General features: G+C 40.9%; 1 protein-coding gene across 1 annotated transcript; it reads right to left on the bottom strand.

The window, feature by feature from the left end:
* Window positions 1-234: 234 nt before the first annotated feature.
* On the bottom strand, window positions 235-13,066 carry LOC309669827 (RNA ligase 1-like). The gene is made up of 7 exons (XM_082480605.1): window positions 12,969-13,066; window positions 11,933-12,050; window positions 6,636-6,731; window positions 3,156-3,272; window positions 2,580-2,774; window positions 1,271-1,440; window positions 235-434 (listed from the first exon to the last, which is right to left on the bottom strand). The coding sequence occupies exons 1-7, from the start codon at window positions 13,056-13,058 to the stop codon at window positions 246-248; spliced, it is 975 nt and encodes a 324-aa protein (XP_082336731.1). The 5' UTR covers window positions 13,059-13,066; the 3' UTR covers window positions 235-245.
* Between the last annotated feature and the right edge of the window lie 626 nt (window positions 13,067-13,692).

Below are 13,692 nucleotides of genomic sequence, written 5' to 3'. Positions count from 1 at the left end.
ACAGTTTCCAGAAATGGGTCGAAAAGTTAGGGATTTTTCAGAACTGAAAATAAACATGCTGAAAGCTAGATCTCTTCTCTGGATGTCAGATCTCTCATTATATGAAATTAGTCATTTAGGAAAAACTTAAAATCATACAATACGTAGGCTGCTGCCTAAGATAGAAGATTATTTGTAAAGAGTTCTGTAGTAGACACAAGTAAGAGGAATACAGCACATACAACAATTAACTTCAGAGAAAAATCTCAAGCATCAAACTTGATATCTTTGAGCCTGTCAAATCTTTGACCATCCAAGTTGGAAAAGTGGTGAAACAAACTCTTTGGTTCAAAGTCATAGTCATATTTAGTTCTATTAAAAGAAATTACAACAGGCTGAGAATTCAGGTATGTCTCTGCAAGTGGCCAGTGTAAACCAAGATGATGGCGATGGAGCTAAAATAAAAGGAAATAAGATCAGTTTAGAGATTTTTGATCTAGTAGCCCAACAGTTGCCAACATAGGGTGTGTGATCTTTAATTCTAGGATCCTCTGCATTAGGGCATTTATAACCAGTCATCAGTTATCTGAGTAACGAGTAACAACTAAGCACAAAAGGCAAACCAGAACTAAGATGTGCTTCACAGCTTGCTAATTAATCAAAAATCACATTCTTATTAACGATATTTGTTCTATAAGTCAACATTACAAGAAATTAATTTTCTAAATAAAAGAATTAAGCTTTAAAATGTTGAGTGATTCCTATAAAGACAGGCAAAAAAGCGTTATTTTGTATTCTCGATTATTTTAAGTTATTAGCATAACGTAGATAAAGAAGTTTAAAATATTGACATTGTAGTGGTTCACTGGCTTGACTAATTCTTCTGTCACCTGATTTGCTAGAACATTTACTACTAAAGAATTTGGAAAACAAGATGAAAAGTGAGTCCCTCACAATACTTTACATACTATGAATTATTATAGTGCTTTACACATGTCCATCTATATATTTATAAATCTATATATTTATACAGATAATCGATATGTATCTATATATTTATATATCTATATTAGGAAGAAGTTTTTCACTTTACGGGTGGTAAGGCACTGGAACGGGTTGCCCAGAGAGTTGTTGAGACCCCATCCCTGGAGGTGTTCAAGGCCAGGCTGGACGTGGCCTTGGGCAACCTGGTCTAGTGGGAGGTGTACCTGCCTATGGCAGGGGGGTTGTAACTCGATGATCTTCAAGGTCCTTTCCAACTTAAACCATTCTATGATTCTATGATATTTACCTTGATTAAACACCCATCATGGCAGTGCCACACAATTCCTTCAACTTTACCCTCACTGCAGCCTTCAAACCAAGACAGTATGTCATTATGTTTCAAAGCAGGTGGCTTCTTTATTTCAAATGCTCCATGTGGTACAAGATGATGTACAGGCTGCTTCTTGCTTCCTAGTCCTGTGTGAACAGAAACAAAAAACTTCTTGCTAGTTACGTGTGATAACTTAAGGTTTTCCTCATTTTTGTTATTATGGCTACCTTAAAAGCACTATAAAGGTAGACTTCTATTTGATACTACAACATTGTCCTGCCTTTAAGACAACAGTTAAATATATTTTTAAGTATCAAATGCAGCTGTCTCCTCCTCTTGTAACTTTTTATTTATATAAAATAAACCTGACAAAGATTTAGACAGTTGTCTGCTTTGTCCTTGTGGTCACCTCCTCAGTAACCATAAAGCTACTAGTTAAATTCTTCATGCTTCAGATCACAAACCATAGCACAAACATCTTAGTTCCTGAAAATGTGGCATATTTTCTTATGGATGCAATTGACACTTAAACCAGGCTGTTAACAAACACGCTGCCTCTTCACTGACTGTTCAACATAAATCTTCATGTAAGAATACAACTATTAGAATTTTTTGTTGCAGTTCCTTTATGTTCTGAGAAATGCTTAGACCATGTGCTACTATTTTTCCTATCCATCTTGCAAGTTATTCCAGCAAAACTCAGAAGTTAGAACTCCCTTGTGTTCATACCCAATTGTTTTTTGTTATAAGGCTTTTAAAGGGAGAAGCAACAACCAAAATTTAGCTTAAATTATATTTCCTTAAAAAAAAGCATAATATTTCATAATATTAAAATTGCAACTTTTGACTAACTCTAGGGACTCAAAAAACATGGCTGAATAAAATTTTCTACTTTAATGGACTTAACAGCATCAGAGGAGCAAGTAAAAAAAAAAAAGAGTCAAGAAAAGGCACCAACAAACAATCTTAAAAAATATTTAAATATTAATATTTAAAACAATTTTCCAGTCATAATATTTTTTGAAATGCTGAAGCAAAGCATTTTTATAGTAACACCTAAAGAACATGCAGGTGGAAGGAGGTTTAATAGTCTCATGACAACTCAGTTTTCCGAGGTGAGTATTTTTGGGTGTTCTTTGAGCTAGCCCTTTCTCTCTTTTCTAAAAATGTTACATTGCTACCTCAGAACTTTTATTTAAAGCTTATACAAAGAAAATACATAGTTTTCACTCAAAAATAGCACTAAATAAAAAAAAATATTTAAGAACAGACCGTAAAAACTTACCATATGGATTTGCATTAATATTAGTCCCAATAAGCTCCAACGTTTGTTCTAAAATTTCTGATAATGGCACCGGACTGATTTCCAGAAGCCCTGGGTCAGCATGGTGTTTCAACACCAGCGCTATTTCAGCCTCATAATTTACAACTGATGAGTGCCAGCAATACTGCTTACTATTTTTCTCCACAGGCACCCAACCTATGAGAAAACATTGCATTTTACCAAAGGAAATACCTGGAGTTATCAAATGATTATTAGAACTTCACGTGCATTAAAAAAACCCCACAGTTAACTACAAAAAGAAAAAGTAACAAGAAAACCTACGTTGTATCTGAGAGAAATGTCAGAGGAACACAAACGTGACAACTATGCCTTCAGCTGAAGCCCTCTTAGTCTGTACAGCAAACTGCAATTATTTTCAACATATCAGAAGAATAAAGCCTTTCTGGATAGTGAATAAATGACATTCCAATTGTTTTCTGAGTATTTTAACTACTACTTTTAACTCTGGAACAAATTCTAATTCACTTTAAAAATTAATTCCCCCCCCTCATTTTACCTGTGCTGCGTCATAGGTACCTGGCATATGTCCGTTTTCATCGGGCAAAGGATTGCCATTAGAGAAGTCTATGTCCTTTGCTGGAATCCAGGTATCGGGAACAGGCTTGAAATCCTCTTCAACATTCCAAACAAATTCTAGACATACAAATTTGACATTTAGTTTTTGGCAAACTGCTATCCAATTTTACATTTTGATTGTCTTTCAACGCAAGTATTAAAATGCCATTGATCTAAACCTTCTTTTACAGACAGTCCCACTTACTTTGTACAAGCACCAACATCTGGCACACTCAAGCAGTCTACAATTAAGAAGCATTTAAAGAAGCACAGTAGCCTTTAAGTAGTAGTAGCCTTTAAGTTCAAAGCCAACAGATTAAAAAATAGCTACCTAAATAGCCAGCATTATATTTAAACTAGAACGAATAAAGTAAAATAGCATAGAAGAGAGATTTCAGTTGGAAGGGATCTACAACGATCATCGAGTCCAACTGCCTGACCACTTCAGGGCTGACCAAATTAAAGCATGTTGTTAAGGGCATCGTCCAAATGCTTCTTAAACACTGACAGGCTTGGGGCATCGACTACCTTCTAGGAAGCCTGTTCCAGTGTCTGACCACTCTCTCAGTAAAGAAATGCTTCCTAATGTCCAGTCTAAACCTCCTCTGGTGCAGATTTGATCCATTCCCACATGTCCTATCACTGCATACCAGGGAGAAGGGATCAGCATCTCCCTCTCCACTTCCCCTCCTCAGGAAGTTGTAGAGAGCAATGAGGTCACCCCTCAGCCTCCTTTTCTGCAAACTAGACAAGCCCAAAGTCCTTAGCCACTCCTCATAGGACATTCCTTCATGCCCTTTCACCAGCTTTGTTGTCCTCCTCTGGACGCATTCAAGGATCTTCACATCCTTCTTAAATTGTGGGGCCCAGAACTGCACACAATATTCACAGTGAGGTCACACCAATGCTGAATACAATGGGCTAATCACCTCTTTTGACTGTCTGGTTATACTGGGTTTGACGTACCCTGGGATGCGGTTTGCCCTCTGGGCTGCCATGGCACGCTGCTGGCTCATAGTGAGCCCATTGTCGACCAGCACCCACAGGTCCCTTTCTGCAGGGCTGCTCTCCAGCCACTCCTCTCCCGATTTATACTTGTGTCTGGCATTAGTCTGTCCTAGGTGCAGAATCCGGCATTACAACTTGTTGAATTTCATCCCATTAATCATAGCCCAATTCTCCAATCTATTTAGATCCCTCTGCAAGGCCTTTTGTCCCTCTAGCAAGTGCCAGGCACCTCCCAGTTTGGTCTTGCTAATGGACCATTCAACTCCTGCATCCAGATCGTTCCTAAATATATTGAACAGAACTGGCCCTAGAATTGAACCATGAGGAACAGCGCTGGTGACCAGTCACAGGCCAGATGTAGTCACATTCACCACAAACCTTTGAGCTCTGCCCTTCAGCCAGTTCTTCACCCAGCACACCATGAACCCACTCATCCCACAGCTGGACAACTTGTCGAGAAGGATGCTGTGAGGAACAGTATCAAAAGCCTTACTAAAATCCAGAAATACTACATCCACCGCCTTCCCTTCATCTACTATGTGGATAACCTTATCATAGAAGCATACCAAATTAGTTAATTAGTTCCCTTTGTGAACCCATGTTGACTGTGCTTGATGATTGCATTATTCTTTAAATGCCTTTCAATAGTACCCAGTATAGTCTCCATAATTTTTCCAGGAACTGAGGTCTGTAGTTCCCTGGGTCTTCCCTCACACCCTTGTTGTAGATTGGAATAACACTGGCTAGCTTCCAGTCAGCAGGGACCTCCCCAGGCTTCCTAGATGATCGAGAAGGGTCCTCCATAACATCTGCCAGCTCCTTCAGTAATTCTGGGATGAATCCCATCAGGCCCCATGGACTTGTGAATATTCACTTGATACAGCTGGTCCCTTATAATTTCAGCGTCCACAAATGCAAATTCACTGTTCCCACACTCATGGTCGTCTGAATTAGAGGACTGGGCAGCCCGAGGTCTATCAGTATTATTACAGACTGAGGCAAAAAATCCATTGAATGCCTCCACTTTTTTATTCATTCCTATTAGGTAGATGACCATCTTCAACAAGTATCATTCCAATGTTTTCTAGACCTCCTCTTGCTATTAACATATTCAAAAAAGGCCTTCTTGTTATCTGAAACAACTTTGGTCAGTTTAAACTCTAATTGAGCTTTGGCCTTTCATGTCTTCTCCCTGCATATAGGAACCATGGCTCTGTAATCTTCTTGCAAAGCCTGACCTTGCTTCCAGAGATCATACAATTTCTTTTTCCTCTTGAGCTCCACGAGGAGTTCCCTGTTCAGCCAAGCTGGTCTTCTGCCCTGCTTGCTTGACAGGACACAGTGGAATTGCCTGCTCCTGTGCTTCTAAGAGGTGGTTCTTAAACACTGCCCAGCAGTCATGGACTCCTAAACCCTCAAAAGTAGATTCCCAGGGTAGTCTGCTAAATAGCTCCCAGCATAGCTTAAAGTTTGCTCTCCTGAAGTCCAGGGTAGCAACTCTGGTGTCCTTTTTTCTTATTACACTAAAAATTTTAAACTCAAACATTTCATGATCACTGTGGCCAAGGCAACCACCTACCATCACATCCCCCAGGAGTCCTTCTTTATTCACAAACAGCAAGTCTAGGAGGGCATCTTTCCTAGTTGGCTCACTGAGTACCTGTGACAAGAAGTTATCTCCTACAAACTTCAAGAATTACCAAGACCTGCTCATCGCAGCAATATGATATTCCCAGTTATGTCTGGGAATTTGAGGTCATAAGGTCAAGGGCTACTGATCCAGAAATTTCTCCTAATTGCCTATGGAATAATTCATCAGTACTTACATCCTGGCTGAGCAATCAGTAGCAGACAGCCACTGCAACATCTCCTTTGTTTTCCATTTGCCGATTCCTCAACCACATCATCACTACCTGTAAGAGCTGTGCAGCCAAACCTCTTCCTTACGTATAGTGTGACACCTCCACCTCAGCTGCTGTGCCCATCCCTCCTGAACAGCCTGCAGGTCTCCATCCCAACATTCCAATCATGGGACTCATTCCACAAAGTCTCACTAATACCAATTATATCTTAGCTCTGGGAGCTGACCAACACTTCCAGTTCATCCCGTTTATTTCTCATACTGCATGTGTTGGTGTACAAGCATTTCAGATATGGTCCCAAGCCTTCTGTGCTCCCAGGAACAGTGTAAACGTTCCGACTAGCATTGCCACCGTTCGTCGACGCCATGCCAACCCTTAGCTTACCTCCTGCAACCCTGTTGGTATCTCTCTCCCCCATCGATTCTAATTTAAAGCTCTCTCAAAGTAAAGTTAAGAGTGACATGAAAAAAACTGAAGCAGAATCACTGACATTTCCTGTGTTAGACTAGAAGTGTTTTTCCAACTGCATAACTTAACATCACTAAAAAAAAGGAGAGAAATCTTCACTAACCTTTGCAATCTTCCAGTGAATACAAGAATCGTTTAAACCTTTTTTCAGCTTGTTTGTTGGGTTTTCGATCCAGCCTTGCCCATAGATACGGTTGACCTAGAGTTTCCAGAAGGATAAACCCAGCAGTTTACTGAGGCAACCATACCCTGCAGAGTACTGAAATCAACTCTATAAAAAGCAAGATATGACTTCTCATTTGCCACTCGAGAAATTTTCTAGCCAAAGACACTATTCAAATTCATAAATTAATTACTGTATATGAATCTAAAAATCTATTTGTAGAATCTTGCCTAGTTTAATACAAAGTTTACTCAAAATTTCAGGTAAAGCCAAGAACCCCAGTGATGCAATGAACTACAGTCTTCTCATTTCCTCCCAACCTCCACACTTTTTTTAATACTTCTCAAGGAAATTAGAGATCCTTTATGATAAAAATTCGACTTTGCAAGGATGATTTACTAATAAGAATTATTAAAACGGGAATACTTCCTTGATTGGCATGTTCACTTAATCCATACTTCATGTATGTCAGAGAGTAAAATCTAACAACTTAATAAACACTTCCTATGTTTACAGTAACTATTACTTTCAGGTCTGGAAGTTTAATGACAGTTGAATTTCACAACAGCTGTAATCCAATCAATATACAATGAAACTGAGAACTACGTAAAACATGAGTTCTAGTCAGCATGAGAAATCGGCATATGGATCTTCCTTATTACCTTTATAGGTAGTTACGTAACAGCAGGTTCCGTCCACCTTTTCAGTAGGAATTGCATTGTTCCCTTTTCAGTAGGAATTGCAGGCGTTAGAGGTATCTGGAGCTTAAGAGAACTTTGAAGATCACTTTAAATGTTCTAAAATATCAGAAGGAGGTCCCACAAAATCACAGTCATATGTTCACAGCAGTACACCATGTACTAATCCATTTAATCCATTTTTATTGTTCTGTTTACAAGATCTGAAAATATCTGTTTTCTCCTGCAGCAAAAATACAGCAACATCTCCTGTTTCTGGGAAACACAACCCTCAGGCTGTGTGAGGATCAGTTGTGCGTTCCATCATAGCAAACCTCGTATTATAAATGGACTTTTTTTGCCACCCAGTAACAGTGAGTACAAAATATATTCTAAACAATTTGTTCATGACAGTAAGTGAATACACAAAAATGACCTTCCATTGCTTACTTCTGAGGAGCCAAGAAAATCACCTAATATAGTAACAGGCAAATGAGCTTTGAGAAAACAGTTGGCTTATTCATTTTTATTTACTAAACTGTTAGATGATTTAGCACTACCTAGTTAATTTTGGCTCTTAGTGTCAAAGATGGACAATCCATATTTGGATTGGACTATCCACACAGCACGTTTTTTAAATCTTGTCTTCCAGCATCCCATCTCCTGCAATATGTCAAGTTTTGAGGAACAGCACAACATCTTTGTTTAAGTTTGGTTTATGCACTTTTAGGAATTCACACTTCAGACCCCAAAGTAAAACTGAGGTACCAACAAAGGGGTCAAAGCAAGAATGAAGAAACTGCTTCTTCGTCTCCTTATGTGAGAGAAACTGGAAAAAAAGACTTATTTAAATTCAACAGAACCTCAAAGATCAGCATATGTAGTCTACCGTACTGCCACTGTCACCCAAGAACCAAAGTTCAAGGGATCAACAGGTGGGTTTCTGCTTACAAAAAATTCTTGAAATGCCTCAAATATGCCTGTCTGTCCCATGCTGCTTTCAGTTTTGTCCCTGCAGGTGCATATCAAGTTATTTATGCCTAAACATGGGCAAGAGTGCATTTGATCCAGCATAATTTTCAGAAGGAGATTGCAGCAGTATCCACAGACAGAAATGTCAAACCTTATAAAGGTTTACAACTAGTCAGACAGAATATTCATGACAGTAATTTAGCCACCTTCGTAGCAGACATTCATTTCTCTGCCCAACAAAGAGGGATAAAGACAATGATGTGCTGATGTGCACTAACATGCTGATCCCCACTATTTACAGCATCTTTTATGTGATTTATTCTTTGGCAATGTTTAATAAACCTTAGAATAGTCCACCTCTAACTTCTCCATTTACTCTAAATATTGATAGCAATAGCAGCAGCAGTAGTAGTTGTGCAGTAGGATTTCCGTTTCCTCTCAAGAAACATTTCTTCTTCACCTTTTTTCCTCCCAGCAGCGGACAAAGGAATGACCTCGCTTTGCGCAGTATTTTTCCACAACTAGGATTTCACTGGAGTTTTGATTGTGATGGATTTCTGCTTATTTTCATTATTTAGGATTATTTTTCATCTTGAATAAACAAGGGCATGCATCTTATTCAAACTTATGCCCTCAATTTAAATACTGTAAATTTTTATGATGTATATTATTACATTTTCCACACGATTCATATTTGACCGAAGACTGAAGTCACTCCTCCTGCCATTCGTGCAGGATGATATTTTCAGTCATCCTTTTTCCATCTTTGAAAGGCTCTGCTGTCCTCTTGATAGCACGTAGTATGTCTTAATTCTGACAAGAAGCCTACAGGTGGGATTCTGAGTCTTGCATCTTTCTTTCTAGCAATCTGTTTCAGATTTCCTTTGCTTATTAACTTGCTATTGTAGCTTCACACAATCTAGTACGTCATTTGGGGTTTATTCACCTTTCTACTTTCCATTTCCACGGCTTCTCTGGATCATTGTGTTTTTTCATCTCTCACTTCATCAAGACATTTAGTGGTAACTAATTTAAATAATCATAAGTTAAGGAAGTGATTTCATCTTGCCAGTTTCAGTCATCTCTCTTTAGCTGGGCTGAAACTCCATCTTCAGGTGCCTTCCTGTATTAATTTCCAATAAAAGGAACCTCCTTTAGAGAGAGTAACCTCTGCTTTCAGATGAATAAAGTTACGTGAAATGAATACCAACATCATTGCTACATCTCAGAACAAACAGTTGTGGGGTTTTTTTTCTTTTTTTCTTTGAATGTTTGCTATGATTAAATGTGGACAGACTGTATAGACTGGTTCAGAGGGAACATTCTTAATGTGAAGAATACATCTTATCAAATTTCCAGGTCACAAAAGGACAGAGCATTTAAAAAAAAAAAAGGGCAATCAGCATTTTTGTCATGAGAAGGATCATTGCCATTTTTGCTACCTTTCTTTTCAGCAGTACCTGAGCCATATGGTCAGAAATGCTCCAAGCCAAAGAACCAGTTTGACACAAATAGAAGATTTGGGACCCAAACGGAAAACTATGGTAATACTTACATGTTGTGTATAAACTGCAAACCTTAGGACCATTGTGGAATTAATAATTCGGATTAATGGAACTAAGCTGGCATTAACAGAAAACTGGAGTATTAATAACAATGATTTTTAACGAAATTTTACCGAAAATTGTTAGTCAAATTTCCAGGTCAAAAAAAGATAGAGCATTTAAAACAAAACAACAAAAAAATTTCACTACTTTTCTTTTCAGCTACATCTGAGCCATATAGTCAAAAATGCTCCAAGCCAAAGAATCAGCTTGACACAACAGAAGATTTGGGACCCAAATGGAAAACTATGGCAATACGTACGTGTGTGTATATAAACTGCAAACCTTAGGGTCATTGTGGAATTAATAATTGGAATTAATGGAACTAAGCTGGCATTAACAGAAAACCGGAGTATTAATAACAATGATTTTTAACGAAATTTTACAGAAAATGGTTAGTCATTAGGCAGCATATTTTGATGCAAAATCAACTGCCTAGCATAAATATACAATATTGCCTTGCCTGTAGTGCTTTCAGAAGCAATGTTGAAAAGGAGATTGAACTTCAAGTTTATGTAATCTAAAAGCAATTGACACTTTTCGGAAGATTTTCAACACAGAAACATTCATTCACTTTGCTCAAGTCATGGTTGTCTGTGCCAGAATTGCCTCATTTGGAAGATCCCGTGAGCCTGTTGGAAACGCTACAAGATCACAAATGATCTTTAAAGTACTAGAGAGAAAGCCTGTATTTAATACTAGCTTGCATTTCACAGATGAGGTATAATTCACCCAATGCATTCATTGATACTTCAGCTAATGTAATATTTAATTTACATCTCAGACTAAGAGAGTCTGTCTTGAAATTATAGCTGAATTTAAGAAAAAATGTATACTTTTTTTTTCCTCTAGACAAATATACTTCAGGATCTTGTAATGTACCAACTTGGAGGAAAAGAAATCCACATGCAAAAACATTCTCAAAGTTTAAAATTACCACTCAGATAACTGTCTGATAGAAATTTTTACAATTCAGTCTCTTTAGTAGAAGTAGCATGTCTCTCCCCACCTGGAAAATGTAAAATAGGTCTTTAAACTTTCCCAATCAAAACCCACAAGATTCTAAGTAAAGCTGAGTAACCTGAAAGAGCAGTTAATGGTTTTGATTGTTTGCAGACATGTAATTTTGCCTGTAATACTAACCAGGGATTTCTAATTTTTTACAATATTACTGATATGAGCACAAAATATGTACCTGCCTTTTAAGTAAGAAGCTACAAGCAGTGGGTTTTGGCTTGTAGCACTGGATAAAGCACAGTAGAGACTATACGAGTGTGATCTATTTGCCTCTCTGATTAATTCCTTGTGAAGCATCTGCAAGAGCTGAACAAATATCAGCTGATGTCCAAATTCATAAAAGGACTCAGGCTACAAAACATTCACAAGATACCCTCAGGACCATTAATACATTTTACAGCTGTCTTGAAAGCAGAGATTAGAACCTCTATCTCACGTCCCTTGAATGAATGGCCAAACCTTTAGTCTGCAGTGTGTGCTTCATTGTGACATTTCCTTCTTATCTCCCATGTCTGTGTCCCCCACAGATGTAACAGTGACTTTGCTCTGCAGCTGCACAGTTCAAAACGTGGACTAGCAGAGCATCCTCTTAGTTCTTCTAAGCTTAGCCTTCTAGCTTGCTATAAAAGTGCTTCCCTGAAAGGGAAAAGAGGTAAGTTTGAACCCTGATGAGCACTGCCCGTTCCTGGGTAAATCCTTATAATTATAAGCCTTACAATTTCACGTAAAGACAAGAACCCCACTGATGCAATGAACCGCAGTATTCTCATTTCCTCCCAACCTCCACACTTTTTTTAATACTTCTCAAGGAAATTAGACATCCTTTATTATAAAAATTCAACTTTGCAAGGATGATTTACTAATAATCATTTTTGCAACAGCTGTAATCATACAACAAAAGTGAGAACTACATAAAACATGGGTTCTAGTCAGCATGAGAAATTGGCATATGGATCTTCCTTATTACCTTTATAGGTAGTTACGTAACAGCAGGTTCCGTCCACCTTTTCAGTAGGAATTGCATTGTATATGTCTGCCTCTAACGCCTTTCCACTTACAGTTTCAGTGGCCAAAACGTTAAATGGCTGAAAAGAAGACAGGCATTTTAAAACCTCATCATGTTGATGTTACTGCCTTGTTCTCATGTGCATTCTTACTCCTCACAGATGGACTCTCTAACTCCAGTATTACACATTATATTACTGATTTCTAAAACTATCTAAACACACCAATGTTTCTTCAAGACATGACAGTTTGGAAAATGCTCTGAGAAAGAACAAAGGCAATCAATTTGAAAACTCTCTCCCTCTTTTCCAGTCTCGATTAGGGTTTAGAGACAACTTTGCCTTCCACTTTACATACTGCATATCAACTAGAAGGGTTCCAGTCCAACACTGCACAATTTTGAGATGTGCCTTCCTCTATTACGATGGCAATAGAAACTCATCATGACTAGCTGCTCCAAACTTGCAGTCTGGAGCTGAAAGTCAATAGCACCACGCTACTGCAATACACAGACCAGTGGAACGCAAGGCAGCAAAAGCGTCCTGCTGTTACATACTTAGTATGAGTGCTGTCAACTAAACCCTCTTCCACCTAAAAAGCACAAAGAAATAAGTGATCTGAGGGTCTGAAACAAATATCCAGTCACAACTAGTCCAGATTTCTAGGAGGACTTCTGTAACAGTTTCACTGCAAACATGTTGGAGGTCTCCAGCTGGACAGGGGACTGCTACCCCAACCTATCCCGACACTGCCTTTGTCATCTCGGGAAGCAAAAACCTCTCGACACTCGGGTCTCCCCCTACCCACAGCGGGTCACGCACGGCCGCTGCTGCTGCTTGCTGCTGCTGCTGCTGCCGCCCCCCCCCCGCCGTGCGGCTCTGCCACCCGCGGCCCAGAGACTCCCTGCGCCCGGCCCCGGCCCCGGCCCCGGCCCCGGCCCCACCGCAGGGACTGCGGCCCCGCCTGCCTCCCGCCCGGCCCCGGCGCGCCCCGGACACCTGGCGCTCCCGCTTGGCCGACGCCTCCTCCTTCACCTCGGTCACGAACAGACACGGCACCTTCCGCTGCACCGCGCACCGCCGCCTCATGGCCCCGACCGTCCGCACCCGTCGCCGGCCCAGCGCCGAGCCCGAGCTGCGCCTGCGCCGCCCGCGGTGCCCCACGGGAAATGGAGTCCGAGGCTTCCCGCCCGCCGGGAGCCCTCGCGACGCACCTGTGCGCCGGGGAGGGCGAGTCGGGCCGCGGTCGCCTTTCTCCAGCAGGCGGCAGTGAGGTGGTGGCTGCCCTGACCTTCGCTGCTCACGCCGCCCTCCGCCACCCAGCCCGGCCGCGGGCCTGTGGCAGCTCCGCTTTCCGCACTGGCGGCTCCCGTCGTGGTAGGGCCGCCCGCCCCAGCTGTGCTGGGCGCCGGGCTGAGGCGACCGCCCGAAGGCGCGCCGTGGCGGCGGCGGTTAGCCGTTGGCGGTGCCGTTCCCCTGGCCTGGCAGCCTTTCCTCGGGGTCTTTTTTGCTCTCCAGGGTGCCAGACGCCCGGTTCTGGGGCATAGATGGCCTGTCCCCAGGGTGTGGGGACTGCTCTGTGGCTGATTGTGCTCCGTCGGGACAGCTGCCTCTGGTTGTTATCCAGGCCATGTGCCTTGGTACAGAGCCCTTGAGTCTGTGGTGGGTTGACCCCGGCTGGAGGCCAGGTGCCCACCGAAGCTGCTCTGTCACTGCCCTCCTC

Source organism: Vanellus vanellus (assembly GCF_965231255.1).
Source record: "Vanellus vanellus genome assembly, chromosome: 1".
NCBI lineage: Eukaryota > Metazoa > Chordata > Aves > Charadriiformes > Charadriidae > Vanellus > Vanellus vanellus.
This window is presented reverse-complemented; position numbering and strand designations above follow the sequence as displayed.